Source organism: Notolabrus celidotus, chromosome 19 (genome assembly GCF_009762535.1).
Source record: "Notolabrus celidotus isolate fNotCel1 chromosome 19, fNotCel1.pri, whole genome shotgun sequence".
Taxonomy (NCBI): domain Eukaryota; kingdom Metazoa; phylum Chordata; class Actinopteri; order Labriformes; family Labridae; genus Notolabrus; species Notolabrus celidotus.
The window spans coordinates 24,745,216-24,767,298 of NC_048290.1; the positions used below are offsets into that span (position 1 = coordinate 24,745,216).

At 37.6% G+C, this 22,083-nt stretch overlaps 1 protein-coding gene and 1 long non-coding RNA gene across 2 annotated transcripts; one reads left to right on the plus strand and one right to left on the minus strand.

Moving 5' to 3' along the window:
- Window positions 1-1,774: 1,774 nt before the first annotated feature.
- Window positions 1,775-20,267, plus strand: fybb (FYN binding protein b). The gene is given in 20 exon segments (XM_034710208.1): window positions 1,775-1,882; window positions 6,910-7,948; window positions 12,600-12,735; window positions 12,863-12,936; window positions 13,283-13,305; window positions 13,459-13,511; window positions 15,306-15,351; window positions 15,353-15,430; window positions 15,977-16,136; window positions 16,311-16,431; window positions 16,805-16,824; window positions 16,922-16,994; window positions 17,145-17,231; window positions 17,669-17,709; window positions 18,374-18,452; window positions 18,574-18,673; window positions 18,938-19,100; window positions 19,237-19,270; window positions 19,369-19,400; window positions 19,501-20,267. Coding segments are annotated over 20 exon segments (2,385 nt in total). The 5' UTR covers window positions 1,775-1,879; the 3' UTR covers window positions 19,524-20,267.
- On the minus strand, window positions 16,048-22,081 carry LOC117831490. Its single transcript, XR_004635007.1, has 4 exons — window positions 21,963-22,081; window positions 21,058-21,134; window positions 18,507-18,582; window positions 16,048-16,211 (listed from the first exon to the last, which is right to left on the minus strand). It is a non-coding gene; the product is annotated as an uncharacterized LOC117831490 (long non-coding RNA).
- Between the last annotated feature and the right edge of the window lie 2 nt (window positions 22,082-22,083).

Below are 22,083 nucleotides of genomic sequence, written 5' to 3' on the forward strand. Positions count from 1 at the left end.
TTTAGGCCTTTTCATTTCACAATTTTGTAGATTTTTTTTAGACAATTTCAAAAGCACAGCTCACGCAAACATGAGATGTTTCATTTCCATCTCACATTTGCAACACATAGTGGGATTTGAACCCAGAACCACCAGATTGAAAGGTAGCTGGTCTATCCTCAACACCACAGGTTGACCTGGCAGTGAATGCCTTGATGTGGAAGCTCATTAGCAACGGGAATTTTACATTTGCATGTTGGCGTGGTGTAACTCCCACAGTGCAAATATGTGTCAGCCAGGTGGATCCGGTTCTTCAGACCGTGTCACATTAAAGTTGATGGTTGGAAGAGAGAGATCCAAGTGGGTGTCTTCCACCCAGAGAGTCTGCATGTCAAAACCTGTTATGAGCTTTAGCAGATTTATGTGGTATATGAGTGCATGTTGTTACCTATTTGTAGCCATTACCATGAGTCTGAAAAAAAAAATCAAACCTTTCATTAAAAAGCAGTTATATATCGTTTTCATATTTACTATGAAACTGCATACATACATTGTGTTTATTTTACCTCTTTCTTTTACCAACCTGGTTGTTTTTATTATTTTTTTCATTATTTATATTTATTTTATTTTTATATTTCCATTGACATTGATAAAGCCTGTCCTAACTTCAGATCTCAACTGGTTCCCTCATGTTGGCTAAATTCTGCTTTATTTGACTTTGACTTTTTTAACATGCAATATGAAATTAAACTAAAAAATCTTACAATTCACTTACTTTTTAAAGACCATATGAGTTGTAATTTATCATATATTAACACAGTCTCTGTTCACTGATGGTGCAAAATACAACATGTGACAATCATGAGGAAGCGCAGGCTGATGAGCCTAAACTGTGTTTTTCTGATATGCTAATACATGTCCCATCTTGACTTCATTTTTTCATGCAAAGATGACACCTCGACAGCACGACATCCACTAGAGGGACTGCTCAAACTTCTATTGCTCCTCCTTGGCTGAGCTGTTCAACTTTTTCACAGGAAGCTACTGTTAACACTTCTTGTACCCCCTAGTTATGGTTCTAAGTGAGATGTCTCAACAACTTTTGGATGGATTGACATGAAATTTAGAGTCTATGTTTATGTACTACTCGGATAGAATCCCAAGAACTTTGGCCATTCCCTGACTTTTGATCTCGCGTCACCATTAGGTCAAAAGTTTTATTATTTAGAAACTTTATTTCATGACCAAATGCTAGTATAACCACCAACCTGAGCTGCACTTAGAAAATGACACGAAGTAGCAAATGTTAGCATACTTACACTAAGATGGTAAACATCAGCTTATCATCAGCATATTAGCAAAGTTACAGTCAGCTTATTGCCTTGTTTGAAGTACAAATTGACAGATATGCTGCACTGTCTTCTACAGTGTTTGCCAGTTGTCTCTTTATCGTGTCACATTAAGATGATACAAAATTAATTGTATTGGTATGTGTAAAATGGTTTGCGAAGGATGAAGTCTCAACGTAGTTTTTCTGATATCGTGCCACCATCGGAGTGGGCATCAGTATTTGAGCACAGAGGGACACGGCTTGGAGTTTGCCAGGGATAGGCAAATCAAGGAAATGTGAACACACAGATAACAGTGGCTGTGACAGTCACACTCACACTAACACACACTCTGCTGAGAGAGGAAGTTGTCAAGTTGCTCATGAACAAGGGTATACACCCCCCCCCCTCATACAAACACAGGCTCACACACTCAATGCTTAGTCACTTTGTCTTTCACTACCTCTCGGTGCCTTTCTCTTTGACAGCAACAGAAACTCACGCTGATAAACTGAACAAACACACTCACTTCATACCAACCACTCAGGCAGAGTAGGACCGCTTTCCTCAGTATGGTGAGTACAAATGAACAGTTTCAAAGATCCCTTTCCTAAAAGAAAAGGGGCTTTGGAAAGATTCGATGATAGAGCTGCAGGTACTTGTTTTACATTTCTTATGCCTTATTTTGAAAGGATGTTATAAATGTTTCTTAGCAACAAAACTAAAAGTAGCCTTTTATTCTTTCTATTCTTGTATATAGTGTTTTTCAAGGTAAGTGTTCATACATCACACCCTTACATTCAACAACACTGAGTAGACTTTAAGTGTGTTGGGAATTTGAAGGCTTTTAGTTGCCTTTAGATAGTGTTTGATATTTATGCCTTTTCTTATTACATATCTTCACGTTCATAATGTAAAAACAGGAAACCTTCACATTAGTTGCTGTTTTTTTGGTTTTGTGACATACATATTAAGCAAGACAGCTTTAGCCATTACTTTCATCATACTGGAAATAGAAGCAATGGTTCCTCTTGCTTTGACCAGAGGATTCTATTCTTTCTCTTCTGCACTAGTAAGAGTCACTGGGTTAAAAATATTTGTGTGCCTAATAACAGGTCTGTTATTAGAACTTCTTTTACATTTGTGGTAACATGAAGGCTTGCTTAATAAACCCATACCTGTCTGATATCTTTCTGCTCAACATAGCAATGTCTGAAAATGACCATGAACTTTAGCGGTGGATCATGCACATGCCTGAGCTATACTAACGACAGAATGTGCCCTACAATATCCCTTCAATAATGTCTGCCTTTCTAAAAAATTGTTGTAGAGAGGAGTTGATGAAACTGTTTGGTGATTACAATTATGTAATTTACTGCTCTGTTGAGTTGTGTTGTTTTACTGTCTGAGGTGTTTCCCAGACTTGACAGAATTTGTTGGTTTTTACAAAATTGCAAATGCACTAACATTTGGAGAAGCAGTCATTTCAACTGTCTGGTATTGGGTAATTTAGTTTAGAAAGAGAAGTGTGATGAAGGAACTTTCCTCTTTTTCTCTCCTGCTGATTTCATATTCAGTCACGTGAGGCTTAATTTTAACATGCCTGATTATGCCACTGGTACAAACAAAGATATCATTGTCACCATTATAGTGATAAAGTAGGGCTGTCTGATATGGCTCATAAATAAAATAAAATCACACTACAACCGTCATAATGTGAAATGTTTCAACTTTCTTCCTTAAAACCACAGAAAACATCATAAAAGTTTCACTTACAGAAAATAAATCTCTAATCTCTCTAGTTATTGCTCATTCACTTGCTGAATAGTTTGTGAGTTATGAGGACACAGAGACACCTAGATGTTAAAGGTAACTAACTAGCTTTTCTGAAAACTGAGTTCTCCCTTTGAAAAGTGCAAGCACTTCTCAAAGTGAGTGATGGCTATGCTAGTGAGGAATGGCTAGCACTTGCCTCTATGTTGATATTAAGCCAGCAACAAAAAGAACTCTACCCTTTCAATGAACAATGGGAGCTAAAGGAGGGAGTTGCAAACCCATAGAGTAATTCTGCAAGTCAATTTCATTTTCAAACATTGTCTAAAAAGGCCAAAAAGAAGCTCAATTCACTTTTGATGTTTTGGTTACTCAGCTGATTAACATCTTGAACCAAAACTGTGATGTTTTCCTTCAATCTCTTTCCTGTAAAAGAGCTATGTGAAGATTTTTTTAAAGTCCAAAAGAAATGTGTAGTGATGAAGAGACAGGGTTTGCAGACAACAAGATGACATTGGAAATCCCTCTGCCAGATCCTGTGTGATATCAGGCTATACAAAAAGGTTCAGTTATTCTCGAGAAATGGACACATCTTCTTCACTGGTAGTCACACGGTTTGCTGTAAGTGTTACTGTGTTTACACGTTTGCAGTTCGCAGTTACTGTGAGAAACACTAGATCTAATCCTCACGTCAGTTTTACTTCCCATTTCACTTCTTTTTGTACATTTTACTTTCCGCTGTACATTATCCCTCACTTTTACTTTTACTGCCCTCCTGCAGGAATAACTGTGACTGTGAGTCCTCATAATCATTATCTCCACTCACTATCTCCCTTCCTGGTTGTGTGCCTGTGACTCCAGTCAAACCAGCCTCCAGAGAAAAAGGTGTGGCTGCTGTTTGGACCGTCCATGGCAACACTCTGAAGCAAACCAAGCCTGTTAAGGTCACAAGTAGGACAAACAGAAACAATGACCCAATCAGCAGAGGTTAAATCCAAATAATGAAACTGTAATGAACTCTAAACCAAGTATAAATATCTCTCCATGTCCTCTTCAACAACTAATACTTATCAAATGAACAGTTTGTTTACCTATCCAAATTCATGTAACGTACGACTTTGCCCAACAAAGATAAGCCGGGCAGTCGATACAAACTGTAGAATGAGAAGTAATGAAGTCTCCACTGGTATCTGCTCGGTAGTAAAATGTTTGCACTCTAGAATTTAATGACTTTATAAAGCTGTATAAATAACATACAGAATGACCTCTAAAGTGTTTTTTAACTTTAATCTTTCTGCTGATGAGAGGCATCTTTCTTCTTAAAAATATGATATCATATAAGCTATTCATACATCTATACTTAATGTAAGCTTTGTACATTTTGATTTTAAGAGGTTACCATGAATTTGGTTCCCATTTCTTATCCTTGTTTAAGTCGCATCCCATAAATAAAGCTCAGCAGGAGAGATGCTTTTATTCTGGTAAATTAAGAGGACTCTAGTTTTGCTCTAGTATTTACAGTTTTGTTTGCCACTGCTGCTTTGCATATTCGTATTCCAAAAGTTTTAAGAGGAGTTCCTGGTCTATGCAGTCTTATATTTTACTGTTTGGTTAATCCGAAAACATTTAGGTAAACACAACAATATATGGGGCTCATTTGGCATATACAGTATATATTAGCTTTGAGTGGAAAAGAAAGGTTCAAGAGTATATATAAAAGAGTGATAACTCAACTCAACTTAAACTTTATTTATAAAGCACGTTTAAAACAACCCGGAGTTGACCAAAGTGCTGTACAGGACAAAAACAGCACAAATGACAAACATAGCATACAATACAATACTAAAATACAATACTAGAATACTTAAACAGTGCAAATGTATAATAAAATAAGATAGAATAAAATAAATTAAAATTTATTAAGATTATGCCAGATGTCCACTCAATGTAGATTAAAAGCCAGGGAGAAGAGGTGTGTCTTAAGAGAGGATTTAAAAATCTCGATTGATCCTGCGGAGCGGATCTGTTGGGGCAGGTTGTTCCAGAGCCGATAACAACAGACACACATATAAACATACACTGACTGCTGCCATAAAGGGCAGCCTGGTCACTGGAAGTCATGTGTGCTTCAGTACATCTTGCTCTGGAAACTATTGGACGTTTATCTTAAGTGTTGACTTGAAGTCAGTTTTGGTTCCCTGTGTGGGCAAAGTGATATACGTGTTGTCTATCAATTGGCTCTATCCTGAATGTGGTCAAAGGCACTGCATTTGAAATAGTATCACTCTAACACTGATGCTTCTTCATGACCTGCATGGTAAAATGAGATTGGTAGTGTTTATCAGTTCTTTCTTGACAAATTGTAGTGTTTAGAACTCCCGCTGGTAAAGTTTGGCAGTAAGAAGTCAGTTATCAAGTTTGCTTTTCTTTAGATCATTTTCTTTTTACATCATATTTTGTACTCATGGCAATACTGGAGTAGAATTAGATGCATATTTTCTGTTAAAGTATTGTTTTAGACAGACCAAACTCTACAACCAGGGCTTGCTAGGTAGCAAAATGGCTATGAACAGGAGTTAATGTTAATTTTAATGCTGGTGTGTGAATGCTTCAACCGTGTGCATTTTTTTTTTTTTAAAGCTATATTTTTTGGCATTTTGGCCTTTAATGGATAGGACAGCTGAAGAGAGACAGGAAATGTGGGGAGTAGAGAATGGGGGAAGACATGCAGTAAATGGTCAACCAGCCAGGAATCAAACCGATGACCTCTGCGACGAGGACTATAGCCTCTAAACATGGGGCGCTTAGACCGTTAGGCCAACAGCACCCCCAACTGTGTGCATATTTATGTTATTCTGACATTTATTAGGAAACCAGAGCCTGCATCATGACACCAGTGCTATGATGGGCAATGTTATACCAGTACAGTATGTCTGGTCACCCTTGTAAAGCTAACTCAATCCCACTTTACAATGTTCTTGTTGTTGTTACATTCCAATAAATAATTTCATGAGGTTGGAAATCAACACATTACGTCATCACTCTGCATCCTGTGAAAGGTTGTCCTGCACAAAGGAAAGTATTATTACAAAGAAGATCTGTATTCCATTCATCTGCTTCCTCAACAAATGAACATGTTGGTGAGAGTCGCATCTTTACCACAGTGGGTGTATTGCAGTTTTCAGCACAACACAACATGAAAACTCCTTACTGTATCTTAAAGTAGTATTTTTTAAAATACCCTCCTGTGTCTTTTTAATGAACTAACAAACCCTTCACCGTAAACATTGCCAGGAAAAGGCATACATTGGCTCTTGGTCTGTAATCCGTAAATTCTTCTGTCTTAATCCAACTTTGTTTCATTACTTACAGGTGTAGAAAACACTATGAAAATACTGCCTGATAGTTTAATCAGATTTTTGAGGCATCAGTATTACACTGTGACTGTTTGCCAGGAACTTGAAAGCTCCAGGATCTCAGGCGTTACAACATGACTAAACAAAAAAAAACTGTAATTGAAGGAAGACCTTAACCTCCTGAACTGTGTGATTTGACATAGCCGCAGAGAGTGGGAGGCGCGTTGATCGGATTGGATGTTTAAAAATAAGTGACGGTAATCCCCTGATAGGAAATTATGTCAGTCAAAGTCAGTCAAAGGGTGCATCTTGTTTTCTTTAACTCCTCTCTTGCTTCTTTCAGCAGTTTCTTTTCTGTTTTTTGGGCTTCTGTTTGCTTGAGAAACCTCATATTCTACCATGAACAGCAAATCCTACGTCTATTTTCAGTTCTGGTGTTGCACTCTGGTTATTAACTCTCCTTCTTTTCCTAGTCTTCCCAGAATAAAAAAGGGGATGTAAAGGCCATGATGGCTCGCTTCCAGGCGGGTGGAGCGAGCACTGACGAGACCTCCTCCCCAGCCGTGGGACGCCCGAAACAACCCCTGCATCCCACAGTCTCCTCTGGCCCGACCATTCAGGCAAAGAAACCTGTCTTGGAGAGCCTCTCAGGCAGTGCAATTAATACTCCTCCTAAACCTCCTTCTTTTCTTAAAAACACAGTATCAACTAAAAGTGACACAGACGTACATGAACCAAACAGAGCTAAAGCCCTGGCAAGCCGGTTTGGAGGCCCCCAGGATGACACCAACACAAACAGCAAACCTTTTGTTGGTAATAAACAGCAGGTACCCTATAAGCTACCTCTTTCACAGGCCACCGAAAATAAACCCCCCATTCAGAAGCCCCCTTTCAACAAGCCCCCCCTCAGCCACACCTTATCCGACACCAAACCAACCTTTCCTAAACCATCTCTGGCAGTCGGCTCCAAGCCCAGCTGGATTAAAGAAGACAGTGGTGGAAGTGTAACCAGCTCACCACCACCCAAGCTTCCATTGCAACAAAAACCGAGCAGCAGCATTGGAAAGTTACGACAGCACAATGAAGAAATCGCAGGATCCAACGCAGACACAAACCTGCAAAACAAACCAGCAAACAAACCTGCCCCAGTGCCAAGCCCTGCTATTAAGCCCACGTCCAACTTCAGGAATGCTCAAAATATGTTCAACAAGGAGAAGGAAAAGGCTGAGTCGTCAGATGGTGATGTGAAATCAGATGGAGCCAAGAAGCCACCGCTTGCTGCCACTATCTCTGCCCCTCCTCCAAAACCTCCAGCCAATAAAAAACCAAGCATCAGGAGGCCACCTCAGACCAGAACCCAGATAGGCAAAGTTAACAGTGATGCCACTGCAGGCCCAAAACGTAACCCCCTCCCCAACAGTTTAGCTCTAGGCCCTGCGCCTGCCAAACCCAACCGACCCCCCAAAGTCAACCTGGAGAACTTCAAGAGAGGTGCTGAGGCCTCGGATGATGGTGAGTTGAACTTGATTTAACAGATTTGTTTGTTAAACAATGATGCCATATCTAAAGAGAGGTTACAGTGCTCATTTTTAATCTTTCTAATGTCTTTCTGATAGCTTTGTATTAGCTTTACATAATGGACAGCTCAAAAAAGTATTTACTTCTCTCCAGCTGGTGTCTTTGAAACCCTTCATTTCAGCTCCCAGCCCACCCAGCTTTTTAATAACCTAGTATTATAGATGCCTCCATCACTGTTGTCTTTAGTTGTGTTTCTCTTTTTAAATGATAAATTTGCCCTTTTAAGGAGATTCACCAACTGGTGATGCTACAATTTGAGCAAGTCTCGTGTTGGTCCTCCAACACACGTTTACCTCATAATTTGATCACATTTAGTTTTGACATCCAACATTTCAAGCTATTGTTTGTTCTTTAACTATTAAAAAAGCACAATATCACTTCTTTCAGTGATATCACACTTGGTTATGCTGTTGTACTGAATATCAGCACGGCTGTGATACCGGCATTGGCGGACAAGTCGATTGCTAAAACAATCTTAACAAGCTGTTATTCAGTAATAAAAAGCATTAATCAGCAACAAATGACTTGTTTTCCCACCTGATCAATCACATGACTCAAACAACACAACATGATGCCTGTATGACTAAGACAGGCTGATTGCTGAAGACAGTATGCTGATATTCAACAGCCCAACCTCGGTAGTGATATCGCTTTTTTATGCTTTTATTCAACTATTTCACATCTGGATTTAGTAAAAAGTTACAAGTAACAAGATTGGTGGTTTGGGTTTATTTGATCAGTTGGTTCTACTAGGATGTGACAGATCACAAATCTGACGGTTCAGATCGCATTGTAACGTGAGGGTTCGATGTGTGGTTGTTGGATCACTCTACTATTAAGAAACAGCAGGATAGAGACGGATTACTTTCTCAGTAGCACTTTACTTTAGCCACACTGGATCGGCATTACAACACTTCCTTGTCACTCAATCACATGTCCCAGAACCAACCAATGAGAGGCTAGGATGACCGAGCTCCAGGTAAATGTAATTAGAACCACGGAAGTACATTCAACAATGTTTTGGTCCCAACTAGATGATGCTGTAGAAATAATTATAACATTGCACATACACAAATAATAACTTACATACACTTGTATGTAAATAGTTACCATATGAATAATAAACATATTTTAACCTTAACTCAAATTCTAAACTGACTTTCCTATTAAAGCTTACAGTATCATGACTTGCCAAAAATGTTGCAGATCAGCCATTAAAAAAATAATTGCTCCTTAACAGGTATTGCACCCTCGATTTTCTTTTCTATATGCACATTGCTACAGTACACCAGGATGACATGATTTCCAGCGATCTGTGGATCACATGCAATTTGAACTGTGGAGGGTGATCCAAACAGATCACAGATCAGCTACTTGACATTATGAGCGTGTAACCGTAATATTCCAAACATCAACCTGTGCAATAAGAGAATGTTGGCAGTTGCTTTGGTTACATTTCTGATCCAGAAATACCAGCAGATGAAATGGTCAGACTCCAAACTTAATCATGCAAACAAATGAACTTGATGACTGACTGTAATGAGATGTTTCATCAATAACAGTTCATCAGTATCATACAAATCAGTTCACCTATTTTAAAACCAAAATCAAATTGCTCATACTGTAAATTATTCTACAACACCACTTAAACTAAAAAAGAAGTCACACCGTGTTTCTTAAAATGTGTGGGGCTCACATTTTTTGAGGAACTGGTATTGATGGCCACAGAATTGTTTACTTACTTATCTGACTGCGGATATGCCTTCTTTTCAACAAATCTGTCAGGTCTTTGGTTCTAAATGAGATACTGACATGAAGAAATAAAAGGATAATTAATATCATAATTTATCAACATAGCAGCCTTTAAACTGGATAAAAGTAGACTTATAGTAGTTATTAAATTATCCCGTTCCTGTCTTTCTATCTTGTGGTATTGAACACATTCATTTGCTTGCTAAATACTGGAAAATCAGGAGAGAGACAGAGTATAGCAGCTGACCAAAACAGACATGTGGCTCTGCAGGCAAGAATACTTTCACTATTTCTGGCTGCATTTTCCTCATTTGTTTTCTATTTTCTGAGATACATCTTTGTCCCCCAGCTCCCAAACAGTGTGCAACAAATATAACAAAATCAAAACCTGAAAAAGACACAATCATCCTTTTTTTCCTACATTTCCTACACAGTTACTGTATGTACAGTTACTGTATGTAATCTTCTCTCTCTACAATGTGCCAGACATTTGCTGTCTAGACAAGGGACAAAGCGGTAAAAAGAATGCAGGTCTGGTTATAGTCTGAAAACCAAGAGGGTTTTCTCTGTCTACTATGGTCACTATGCATGATAGCATGTCTGAGGTGTGAAGAAGGGATGCTTCGCAAGTCAGTGTGGTCACAGTGAAGTTCTCACCTGTAGCTTGCAGAGTTTACTTTGGGTAATCTGATCAAACAGAAAACAACTTTCCCTTGAGGTTGATAGAAACCTTGCTATCATTTACACAGAATCTGCATATGGATTTTGTACAAGTGTACTGCTGGTTGCGCTGCATATTTGTTCAGAGCTTCAGATAAAAGATTAAAGTTACAAAAACACTCTCAGTTCCTCTATATCTTCGGACAAGTTCCCTGTCCAGTTTCTCTTTTCACCTCCCCCCTCGCTCTGCGCTTTGACAGCTGAGTCCGTTTCAACACATGGGGAAGTGAGTTCCAGCAAACAGGGAGAGTTTCGAATGAGAGGCTCTGCTTTTAGACAAACAGCTGATCAGAACTAATCTCCATTTCGTGCAAGTTTGGGGTGAAAAAAACAGAAACAATAACTAAATGCATCACTTTAGATGTTGGTTTTAGTTTCGTTAACATTGATTTTTTTTCTCAGTAACTTTAACAGTTCATGATATATACAGGAGCCTTAATGGTAACTCTACATGCGTAAATATGAAAGAGGTAATGTATAGATATTGGGTGGTTATGTGAAATACACTTCCAACAGGGTGAGACAAGAAGCAGAAGGGTCTTGTCCCTTAATGGATTCTATTTCACATAACCACCTGCTCACCATACATTATCCTGCTTATTACCCGGCAACCAACTAAAGATACAAAAGAAGAAAGAAAAAAAAAAAAAAGAGAGAAAAAAAAAAATAAAAAAAAATAAATAAATAAATAAATACATAAATAAATAAAGATGCAAATTAATTGACACCAATCATTGACCTAAAGAGGATTTGATTGACTTAGTTGATTTATTAACACAGCTAAACAAATAGTCTCTCAGATTTGATGGTTGATAGCAATTCCATGGGACATACACACAAATTGAAAAAAGCTGATCTTTACAGCAGAAATAAACACGTTTACAGCCTGGTACAAAAGAAGAGTGTAGTCACACATTTTTTCCTAACGCAGCAATTTTTTTAAGATATCAAGATTGCGAGTTTCCATAATGAGAGGCACAGCTGACTTAGTTGACAGGCAGGATCACTGAAGCTGTTGGCTAGGAGGCTCAAAGCCCGCCTCTTTACCTCACACTAGCTCCACAGCAGTTAGGTTGAGTCCTGCATTTCCAATATGTTTCCCGCCGATGATTGGCTTCAAAACAGCACTTCAGAAACAGACGGGGAGTGTCACGGATACTACGTCCATTATTTATACAGTCTATGTGTTTGGCGTAGGGATATTAAATGCTAATGAAAAAAATAAAACGCTTGGCCACATTGTTTACCAGTTTAGAATGCTAACCAAAAGTAACTATAAACTAATGCTTCAGTGCCAGTGAGGAGGGATGTAATGCGCAAGAACTCCTTTTCAAGAATTTATTTGATATGAAAAGTTTGATCTAGTTGTCTTTGTCATTGTTTTTGATTTTGTGAATTAATCACTGTTGTTATAGTCTTTTTTGCCAATCAGAATCAATTATTTACCGCAGCCAGGTCATTGATGGGAAAGTGGGGTAATAAAGTTTCTTAAATTTTGGTGTCCATGCTTTGTGCTCTGACACCCTTCTAAAGGATTTTAGGATTTTGGTGAACAGGTCTTGCCAGATTATTTATCAGTTTTAGAAGCTTGTAGTAAACTATATCCATTTTGTCTTCTTTATACTTTCACTCCACTGCACACCAGATGTGTCTGATATTCTGTTTATTCTCTTACTTTCTTTTTAAACTTGGATTTTATGCACCAATACAATGATGGGCATATAATACATTCAACTTTTAAAAATAAAATTCAACAGTAAGGAAAAAAGTTCAATGTAGCTTCACCTCTGCCACCTACAACAGTAAAAAGTTGCTCTAACACAAACTACTACTAAAATATTGTACACCAGTCACTCCATCTTGTTCCCCTGTCATCTTTGCGTAACATTTTAAATGCAGAAATGCAGAGTACAATGACTTTGTCTTTTTTTTTTAAAGAACCTGTCTGACTTGTTTTTGCACAGACCATTAAAACGTGTTCCCCTTATTGGTTTTGAGAAAGTCGTCAATCAATTTACTTATCTCCACATAACCATTTAAATAAGTCTGACCGCAAGTTTGCTGTTCAAGTCACTCAAATTCTCTACTTAAACATCTCATTTTTTTGTCACAGGTCCTGGCACCTTTAAGAAACCTCTCATCCCGACTCCTCCTACCTCTCATCCCAGTAACAATATCAACCATGTGACCCCGACTCAACCCCCACAGCAAGCACTTCCTAGTCTGCCTCCACGACATCCTGGAACCATGTAATTCACGCTTACATGCAGATAAACACACACACACAAACACACGCCTTAAATGATTTCTGTTATCAACTCTCCCAAATAAAGCTACTTCAGTTTCAAAAGGGTGAATCTAACCTTTGCATTTCAGGCCTCAGCAGGAGGACTTCTATGATGATGTTGACGAGTTCAGCAGCCCTCCCCCTCCTCTTCCACCATCTACAGGTTCACCAACACTCACCATTTGATAAAATACAATATTTCAAAACAGCCATGTGTGTTTCTTTTAAATGTTTTTAGGCCAACAGGAAGATAGAAAATAACTGCGTGTTGAACTTTGTAACATGTATTACAGGAAGCACAGATAAGGAACTACATTGGTTAACATGTTCAAGCAGCATCAGGTTGTTTCTTTTGAGGTGGTTCTTTTGGTTGTTTATCTTTGAAACATGGTAAAAACACATCTGCCTCGACAGATTACTCAGTTATAAGTGTATGTAACACATCAATACGGAAGCTACTGCGCAAGTATTAAATTCTATAGTAATACTGATTTGTTGTTTCTCTTTAGGTCATCCAAGTCAGAAGGGACAGGTGAGACACACTGAAATGCATGTGCATATGCAGACACATACACACTTGGGTTTAAAGGGACAGGGGAATTGTTTAGTCCATGTATAATCAAATCTTTATCCACTCATTTTTCATGAACTAGAATGATCTTATTCATATGTTCTCTGGAACCAGGTGGAAAGTGATGATGATGACGGAGAGATGTATGAGGACCTTGATGAGAGATGGTAAGAGACTGTTCTTAATCATCTCCTATCTAACATATTTAGCCCTGTCCACAAATTAAATAATAGATACCTTTTTATTTATGATAGATTCATGGAGAGTTGTGTTCTATAATCATAACCAGATTTTGGTTTATGTCAAAAGCTGAAAAACTTTGGCACAACTTTAGTTCTTTTCACATATTCACTCAGGGAAACAACTTGCATCTTCAAACGTCCCTCACAGCATGAAGTTTACCCTGGCAGACCAAAGAGGGTGGTGGTTTCAGAAGGCAAGACATAGGCATGAAGGATGGTACAAGGGCTGCATCCTTTCAAGGGCATATTTGAAGACCAATTGCATCACAGTAGTGTGTCAAAGGCTGTCCCATTTGGAAGGCTCCATCAAATGCGCTGCACCTGTAGTTTCAATCTCATTATATGCAGTGAATCTAATGAGATGGTGGACTCTCAAGAGGCAGAGTAATACACTGCAAAATATTAGTATTTAGTTTCAACCGAGTAACAAGCCATGCAAATGTTAAAAAAGACAGATACCTTGAAACTTGAAAGTTGCCTTTATAACTATGATGATGGTAATACTTAACTCAAGCTTGGTTAGGTATCAGAGGCAGTGCAATGTGATGTCAGTGTAAGGGCACGAACAGGTGGTAACCCAAACAGGAAATCCTTCTTGAACCAGACTGTCTCATTTCACTCGAGACTGAACAAATTATACAGACTAAGACTGGATCCTTCAAAGGATCCTACCCCCGAATTAAGACACAGTTACAGAGTAATGTTTACAACATCCAAGACGGGGGTGAAGCAGTGCTGTAAGACAGCTATTCTTGCCTTTATGTCAAAGCTGCATGTAACTGTATGTATTCACAGTGTCATCGATTGAGTGCTAAAGAACATGCTGAGGAGTAGGAAAGGGAACAGGGCATGTTCACATGTATAAATGTGATTAATTAACACTGAAGGGTGTTTCACACAGCAGCCTCTGCCATCAGTGTGTGAATGTGGTGTGAAAGGGTAAATGTGACATTTAATGTAAAAGTGCTATGAGTGGTCAGAAGACGAGAGAAACTGCCATATACAGTCCGTTTAGTACCGTCAACTTGCTCGCGGAAAATGTCCCTGATTTTATCTTCTCACCCATCGCCTCACCCTGACTTCTTTTAGAAATGTTACCAGGGTAGAGGTAGGGAGAGTCCAGGTAAAGGGATTAGAAATTCTGCCTTTTTCGTTTACACATGCAGCTCACCTTGACAATGTCAGGGCATTTTCGTGAGTTTAGTGCATGTGTGATTGCAGCAATTAAGATCACCCTTGCATGAGTATTTGTCTAAATCCCAGGTCAGGACTCTTATGTCCACTTTAACTTATACCACCCTCTGGTGGTGGTTTGGTGACACTACAAGAATTAATTAATATGGGGAAGAACTTTCAGTTAATGGAAATAGAAAGAGACAACATTTTACTGCTCAGTGGTTCACTTAAGTTAAGTTAAGTTAAAATCAGTTACTGGTTACTGTAGTTATTACTGATTTGGTGTATTTCCTCAGGATATTGTTTTGGTTTATAATCATATAAAAACCTGATTTATGTTGTGTTATATGTGAGGTTAGGCTAAGGTATTGTAATATAAACCTTTGTTTTAATATCAGCATAAATGAAGACATGACATTTTCAAGCTGGTACGAGTTCTGTTTTCTTATCGCTCTCAGCTCATTTATAAAAATATTAAAACATATATTTTACAGATCTTGTGTAATGTAACCTCTGATGCACTGTCTCTCTTGATATAAAAAGGGATTTAGCTGACCAGAAACAAGACAAGATAAATGAGAAAGAGGAAAAAAAAACGACTGGAGGCTGAAAGGAAGGAGCAGAAGGAGCGTGAGAAAAAAGAACAAGATGCGAGAAAGAAATTCAAAGTGAGTAACCATGACCGGAACTCCCAACAAAGCCTGCCATAAATGTTTTGCAAGAGTTCAATGAGACCATAAATATTAAGCAAGAACAAACATGATGTTAGCTTAGCTTAGCATATAATATTGGAACTAGGACAACTGCTACATTTTCATGGGAACAAGATGCAACCAGAGAATAAACAGTAAATCACATTGCCCCCTATAGAAACAACAACCCCTTCCTACATTTGTGAACAAGCTGTTTACACTTACTAAACACTTTAATGGTTCAAGCTTCGTATCAGACAGACAAACATAAAACGAGTATTGTTTGTTCCTCTCATAAAGCTCACATAAATAGAGTATTTCTTAGAGTATCCAACTGTGTTTACAACAAATAAAACACTTACCTACTTTTCCTACACAGCGGGTACATAAACAAATGGGGGTTGTTGCTTCAGCTAGTTAATAAACTTTGTCTGCTCTTAATTTTAGTGACGCTTCTATCCTTTGTTGCTCTATTTTATTTATCTGTATTTTAATGTGTATGTGCATGGTTGTGTGTGTTAGTTGGTCGGTCCCCTTGAAGCAGTCCACCAAGGGAAGGCCTGTGTGGACTGTCGAGGCAGTAAGACTGACCTTGCTCTGAAGCAGGGAGACAGCCTGGACATCATACGAGTGCAGGGTAACCCAGAGGGAAAATGGTTGGGGCGAACACAGGATGGATCCAGTAAGTTTGAATATTCCTTCCCCATGGGTCCAGTTGTCTTTAGTAATTTCTGTCATGACATCCATTGGTTCCCATCTATAAATACATACGACATACAATAATCAGAAATATACAATATTCAGGACAGCACAGGAAATTTGTGTTTATTTCATATGACTTCTCTTTTTCTAACAGTTGGTTATGTAAAGACGACATCAGTGGAAATTGATTTCAACTCTCTGAAGAATCACAAAGCTCAGCAGGCCTACGACCCCGAGGTCTATGATGACATCGATGTAGCTATGGCTGATAACAGGTACCAGAAATGTCAAGTTATAGACATGCAGTATGCATGAATGTCAGCTCTGATATAGAGAATCATTTTGTTGAACATTGGGACAATGCATTCTGGGAGTTTTTTTTTTGTACCAGGTTCATTGGGTGTTTTATCATGCTACTCTTTTGGACTCTGTAGATTTCTCTCAGATCTGTTTAAGCCTATTTATGACCTTTATAAAACAATAAACTACCTCTGTTCAACATTAGGTTCAAAATAATGAAATAACAATTTAACATTGTTAGTGGGGAAAAAGTTAAACCTTTCTTTCATGACCTTGTTAACTTGATGTAACTCTTACCTGTGAGATTTTAAAGTTAACTACATATTGATATCTTTTTTTCCTCTACAGTGGGATCAAAGGACCAGGAGGTATGTTAAAATTGGTAGTACAACATCTATTTACTACAAGTTAGCAGCCGGTTAATGTGCATGCCACCAGTTACATTATGTCTTGTTTGTCCTGTAGTCGTCCTGCCTCCACTGCCAGGAGAAGAAGGAGAAATATATGATGATGTTGTTGATCTAAATCTGGAAGTCAGGTGGGGACTGATATTTATTAAAAACTAATTGATAAAACCCAAAGAGAGTTTTGGTGCTTGAAACCTTTACAAAAGAAACAAAACATTAAATGCTAAAAGGAAACAGGAAAAAAGGAGCGTAGGTTTTTTAACCCTTGGTTGGCTCTCTAGTCCCTTGGATCTTAGGTCCTCTTTCACGAAGCCTCGCGGCTTCCTGCGGATGTTCGAGCGAAGCAGACGTCAAGTCAGCACTAAAGTGTAAAATACACTCAGTAGTAAGACTGATCGCAGACCTACTGCTACTGTTTTATCTCTGATCTTTAGAGCCATCACTCCTCTCTCAGATCTGCTGATAATCTGCTTTTAAATGTTGATTTTTTTTCATCAATCAGATCACCTCAAAGTGACTACCATTGTTGAATATGGACTTACAAATTAAAATCAATATGTTTCCTCCTCATATTTTTAATTTCTTTAATTTTACTAATTTTTTCTAGTCATTAGTCTGCCTGTAATTGTTGTACGACTTTTAACTCAATCACAAAATCAAAGCATCATCTGCTAACACTTTAAATGTATGTTTTAACAACTCTGCTCACTGAAAAATTGGGTTGTGAATCATGAACATTTGATTGATAATATTGTGATGACAGCAATGATGTACCTCTTTAATAATTCTTCTTTTGTTGTGCCAGAGTGCCTCCGCCCAGCCAGTTTACTGCAGAGGGGAATTCAGGTATCACTCACCGTGATTGAGATTTCTTTCTCAGATTTTTTCTTTTCTGGATGTTCATTTTTTGCTTTTAAGCAGTATATGCATGTGACTCACCAAGGCTATAAGGTGAAGTCATTGGCAAATGTCAGAGCTCCAAATGCCTGTTGTAAAACTAACAGCAGTCATGTCATGTTTTAAATCACCTCATAGTTGTCACTAACTTTGTTGTTAAGCAACAGTAAGGAGGTGTCTGAAGTGCGGTGTTGAGACAAAAGGACATGATCAGTTTAGAAATGCCTAAATTGGCTCTAGCAGTTCTGATAGTTGAGATTGGGAATGGGATATCCACAGAAGTAGCTATAACCTCTAAACTATCTTGGCTAATGTTTACTAAATTAAGATAAACGTTGTTTTATGGTTTGATAGCTTTATACATTATCACTCTCTCACGAATCATCAGAATGTATCGCTCTAACTAGCAACATTTGTATGGTTCTAAATCAATTTGCCCATCATAGTTGGCATTTAAACTTCACCAGCCAAAATACAAAATTTCCCTACTGTCTCTTTATACACTTTATCCCTGGCAATTGATTAAATAAACACAAACTGATTAAATCATGCCCTTTATGAATGTCTATGAATTTACAGTGCCTAAAAGTTCTCCTTCATTGTGTGATCACAGATCAGACTGAGGCCATTGATGAGGAGATATATGATGATGTTGACTCTCAAAATGTGCCTCCCCTACCTCCCATCAGCAGGTACAACAACTACAACATTAACAAAAAAAAAGAATGATATTAGAATAACCATACCATTATTCTCACACATTTAGATTCATGATGTGACCTGTTGCTGTTGTTGTTGTTGTTTTCTCCTCAGCCTTCCAACCTTGAAAAGCAAAGGCAAAACAGAAGAGATGGACTCAAAGAAGCAGAAAAAGTTTGAGAAAGAAGAGAAGGACTTCAGGAAAAAGTTTAAAGTGTGTTGCCCTTTTTATGTATTTAGTCGTGTTTATCCATTTGGCTTTTTAGATCACATCTGCTGAAAAAATGGAAATTTGTAATAAAAAACTGTAGTTCATAATTTTTAATTTAATATAAAACAAAATACAAAAGCTATTTTTTATTAAAAAAAAATTTACCCAGATTCACTAACATTAGAAAATAATGATGGAAGTTGTGTAAAGTGATTGAGGAAACACAATCAAACAAGTTTTTTAAAATGTTTTTTTGATCTCTTTCAGTATGATGGGGAGGTCCAGGTACTGTACCAGGTGAACGTCATCCCATCACTGAATAATAAGAAGTGGGGCAGTAAAGACCTTCAAGTCAAAGCAGGAGAGAAACTTGATGTGATTGCTAAAGCTGTAGACAACAAACTGATCTGTCGGAATGAGGATGGGAAGTGTGAGTATCCGCTGCTCTTTGTCTCTTTATTAATGGATCAAAACATAAATAGCTGCCCTGCACAACAGCATGTTTAAAGTATTACCCACAAAACTGGATTGTCCTAGTCTTTAATCTATCTGTTTGTCTTTTCCAGTCGGTTATGTTTCAACCAGTCACATTGACATGGAGTAAGTAAAAGAAAGTTTCACACTTTCATACACACAGATTAAGAAAGAGAGACTTAACTACATGAGGTCTGTACTGATTGTTTCATTCTTGATTACAGCGATGGTGATATCTATGACGATATTGGAGATGGTATGTTTATCAGGAAATTCGTCATAGCTTTATATCATTATATCCCAATTTAAAGTCTTTAATTATAACTATTACATTTCATTCCTCTCTTTCTTCTCAGATTGCATCTATGACAACGACTGAAGAACCATCCTTCACTGGGTTTAGCATTGCCTCCTCAAAAATCCACGTTATTTATTTTTTTGATGACACATGATGGAAGCTACTTTTTGTTAGCCTGATTATTAGATTGAATTGTAATTGTAAATTATAACTTTGTTTATTTATGAATCTAAATTTGAATTGCTAAGGCTAATTTAATTACGTCTTAGCAATATGATAAATTCAAATATAAAAAATCTGAGGTTTTTAGCCTTCAACATCTCAACAAAGTTTGTCTCATGTAACATTCGACAGTATTTGAATTCTGTTTACTTTTTTTTCATTTGGACTTTTACAAACTCAACAGCTCTTTATTTATATGTATTATAATTTCTTGCATTGAATTTTACAACTTTATAATAGCAGTGTATTTAAAACAACTTTTTAACATTATGTACTTGTTTGTTTATCATTATCATTTCATTGTAAGGACCACTAGAATTGAACAGCTTCATAATTCACTATGTTTTCACATAACTCAACTTTCAACATGCATTGAAAAATACAGTCCTACTGCCAAAGTGTCTAAAATACTGTACACACTAGTTTCAAATATGTACATGCAAATTTGGAAATCAAATTGAAGCTTTGTTGTTGAGAGCATATATCTTCCTGTTTCTTGCTTATAAACATGAGCTGTGTGTTTGCAGTTTTATAATATGTATCCAGCTTCAGAAAGACCCTTAAAACTTTTTTCAAAAATAAAAGAAAATCTGCCACAAGAAATGTAATCTCTAAATTTGACTTTTTGTGTGCATTTTCTGTGCAAATAGGGACACGGTGGCATCTAGTGGCAGTCATCAGGAACTACAAAAACTGATCAATACACAAAAGTAACTGATCATTTTCTGTGATAAAGTGTTAAAAATGAACAAGAATTCAACAACTTGTATTTAAGTAACATCCTCTTCAATATTGGTTTTTGTTTTTGTGTTTTTTGTGAATTTTACAGTGTTTCTGTTATTGGACATTTTTTTGGACATCCATAGTCTAAAAAGAATCACAGGTATAGGTGAATTGAAAACAATTTCTAGTTGCAGCTAAAGGCTGTGCAAATAGGGATGAAACACTTGTGGATGAAGCCATGTCTCCAAGACTGGCAGCACAAATCAAATCAATCATCAAATTGTTCAGTTAAACATTTGCAATGCTTTGACATAATTGTGTGGATTTTTTTTAAAATAAGTTTAAGATTACTTCTCCTACCAGGTATATATTTTGTCTGGAGCACTAATTCAAGCACATTTAAGTTTTTGCTTTAGTCATATACAAAATGTCCATAATTTTGCTAAACCCAGCGTCTAAATTATTTTGGTGCTTGTTGAATTCATGTTTTAAAATGTAGAAATCATATGAATACTACATAAATCATGTCTTTGAGGACACAATGACAAAAAGTGTGCATAGCATGTGTATTGTTTTGAACTGTTTATATTTAAAATAACTCGGGTAACATATTTGAGCCATTTGCTTTCCTAAATGTATTTATATACTAAGTTTGCTGAGTGACCATTACCTTACGAAGCCAGTGGGTTTTTCGACTCAGAGATTCTGTTTTCTGTTGCCTTATTTAATGACTTGTGTACGGTGGCCCTGAAGGACAAAACTAATTTACAAAAGATGAAACACTTTTACAAAGTTGGAGACAAACTGACATTTTGGAAAACATTTTTACATTTTATGAAACTAAATGACATTAACAGAACACTTTTACCAAGGCCAAAACTAATTTAAATTTAAGAAAACAAATTTACAAAATCAAAAAAACACTTTTACAAACAGTGAGACAATTTTAAAAATGACAGAACAATTTTACCATTTCTGAAACAAATTTACATTCATTTTTAACAGAAAGGGAATGTACCAAACACTGGAAGTGACCGGGAAGTGATAAAGTGAGTGGTCAATTAGTTTGTTTGGATGGAGAGAAACCAAATGACGTTACACAAAGTGAGTCTGACCTCAACAACAGAGCCATCATACGCAGAGCACGCACTATAACACTGGACCCCCAACACCCCCTCTACTCAGTCTTCACACTACTCCCCTTCGGTCGCAGGTACAGATCCCCTTACTGTAGGCGAGCCCGGTTTGATCAGAAGCTTCGTCCCATCGGCCATAGCACTGCTAAACAGAATGCCACTGTAATGTGTTCGGTGTGTTTATATGTGTCCGGTGTGCATATTTGTGTCCAGTGTGTTCATATGTGTTCGGTGTGTTTTATATATGCCCAGTGTGTGCATATGTGTCTGGTGTGTATATTTGTGGGATGCGGGGCACCATTGCTGTGAGGCTGGGTGGATGGTTATGGTTATTGTGTTCATACATGTATTCCTGTACAGACGGTGGCAACAAATCTCCTTATTAAGGACAAATAAAGATCTATCTATCTAAAGTGTAGGAACCAACTTGGGTGCTTACCTGGTTGATCCTGCCAGTAGCATTGTCTCAAAGATTAAGCCATGCAAGTCTAAGTACACACTGCCAGTACAGTGAAACTACGAATAGCCCATTAAATCAGCCATGGTACCGGTACTCCGTT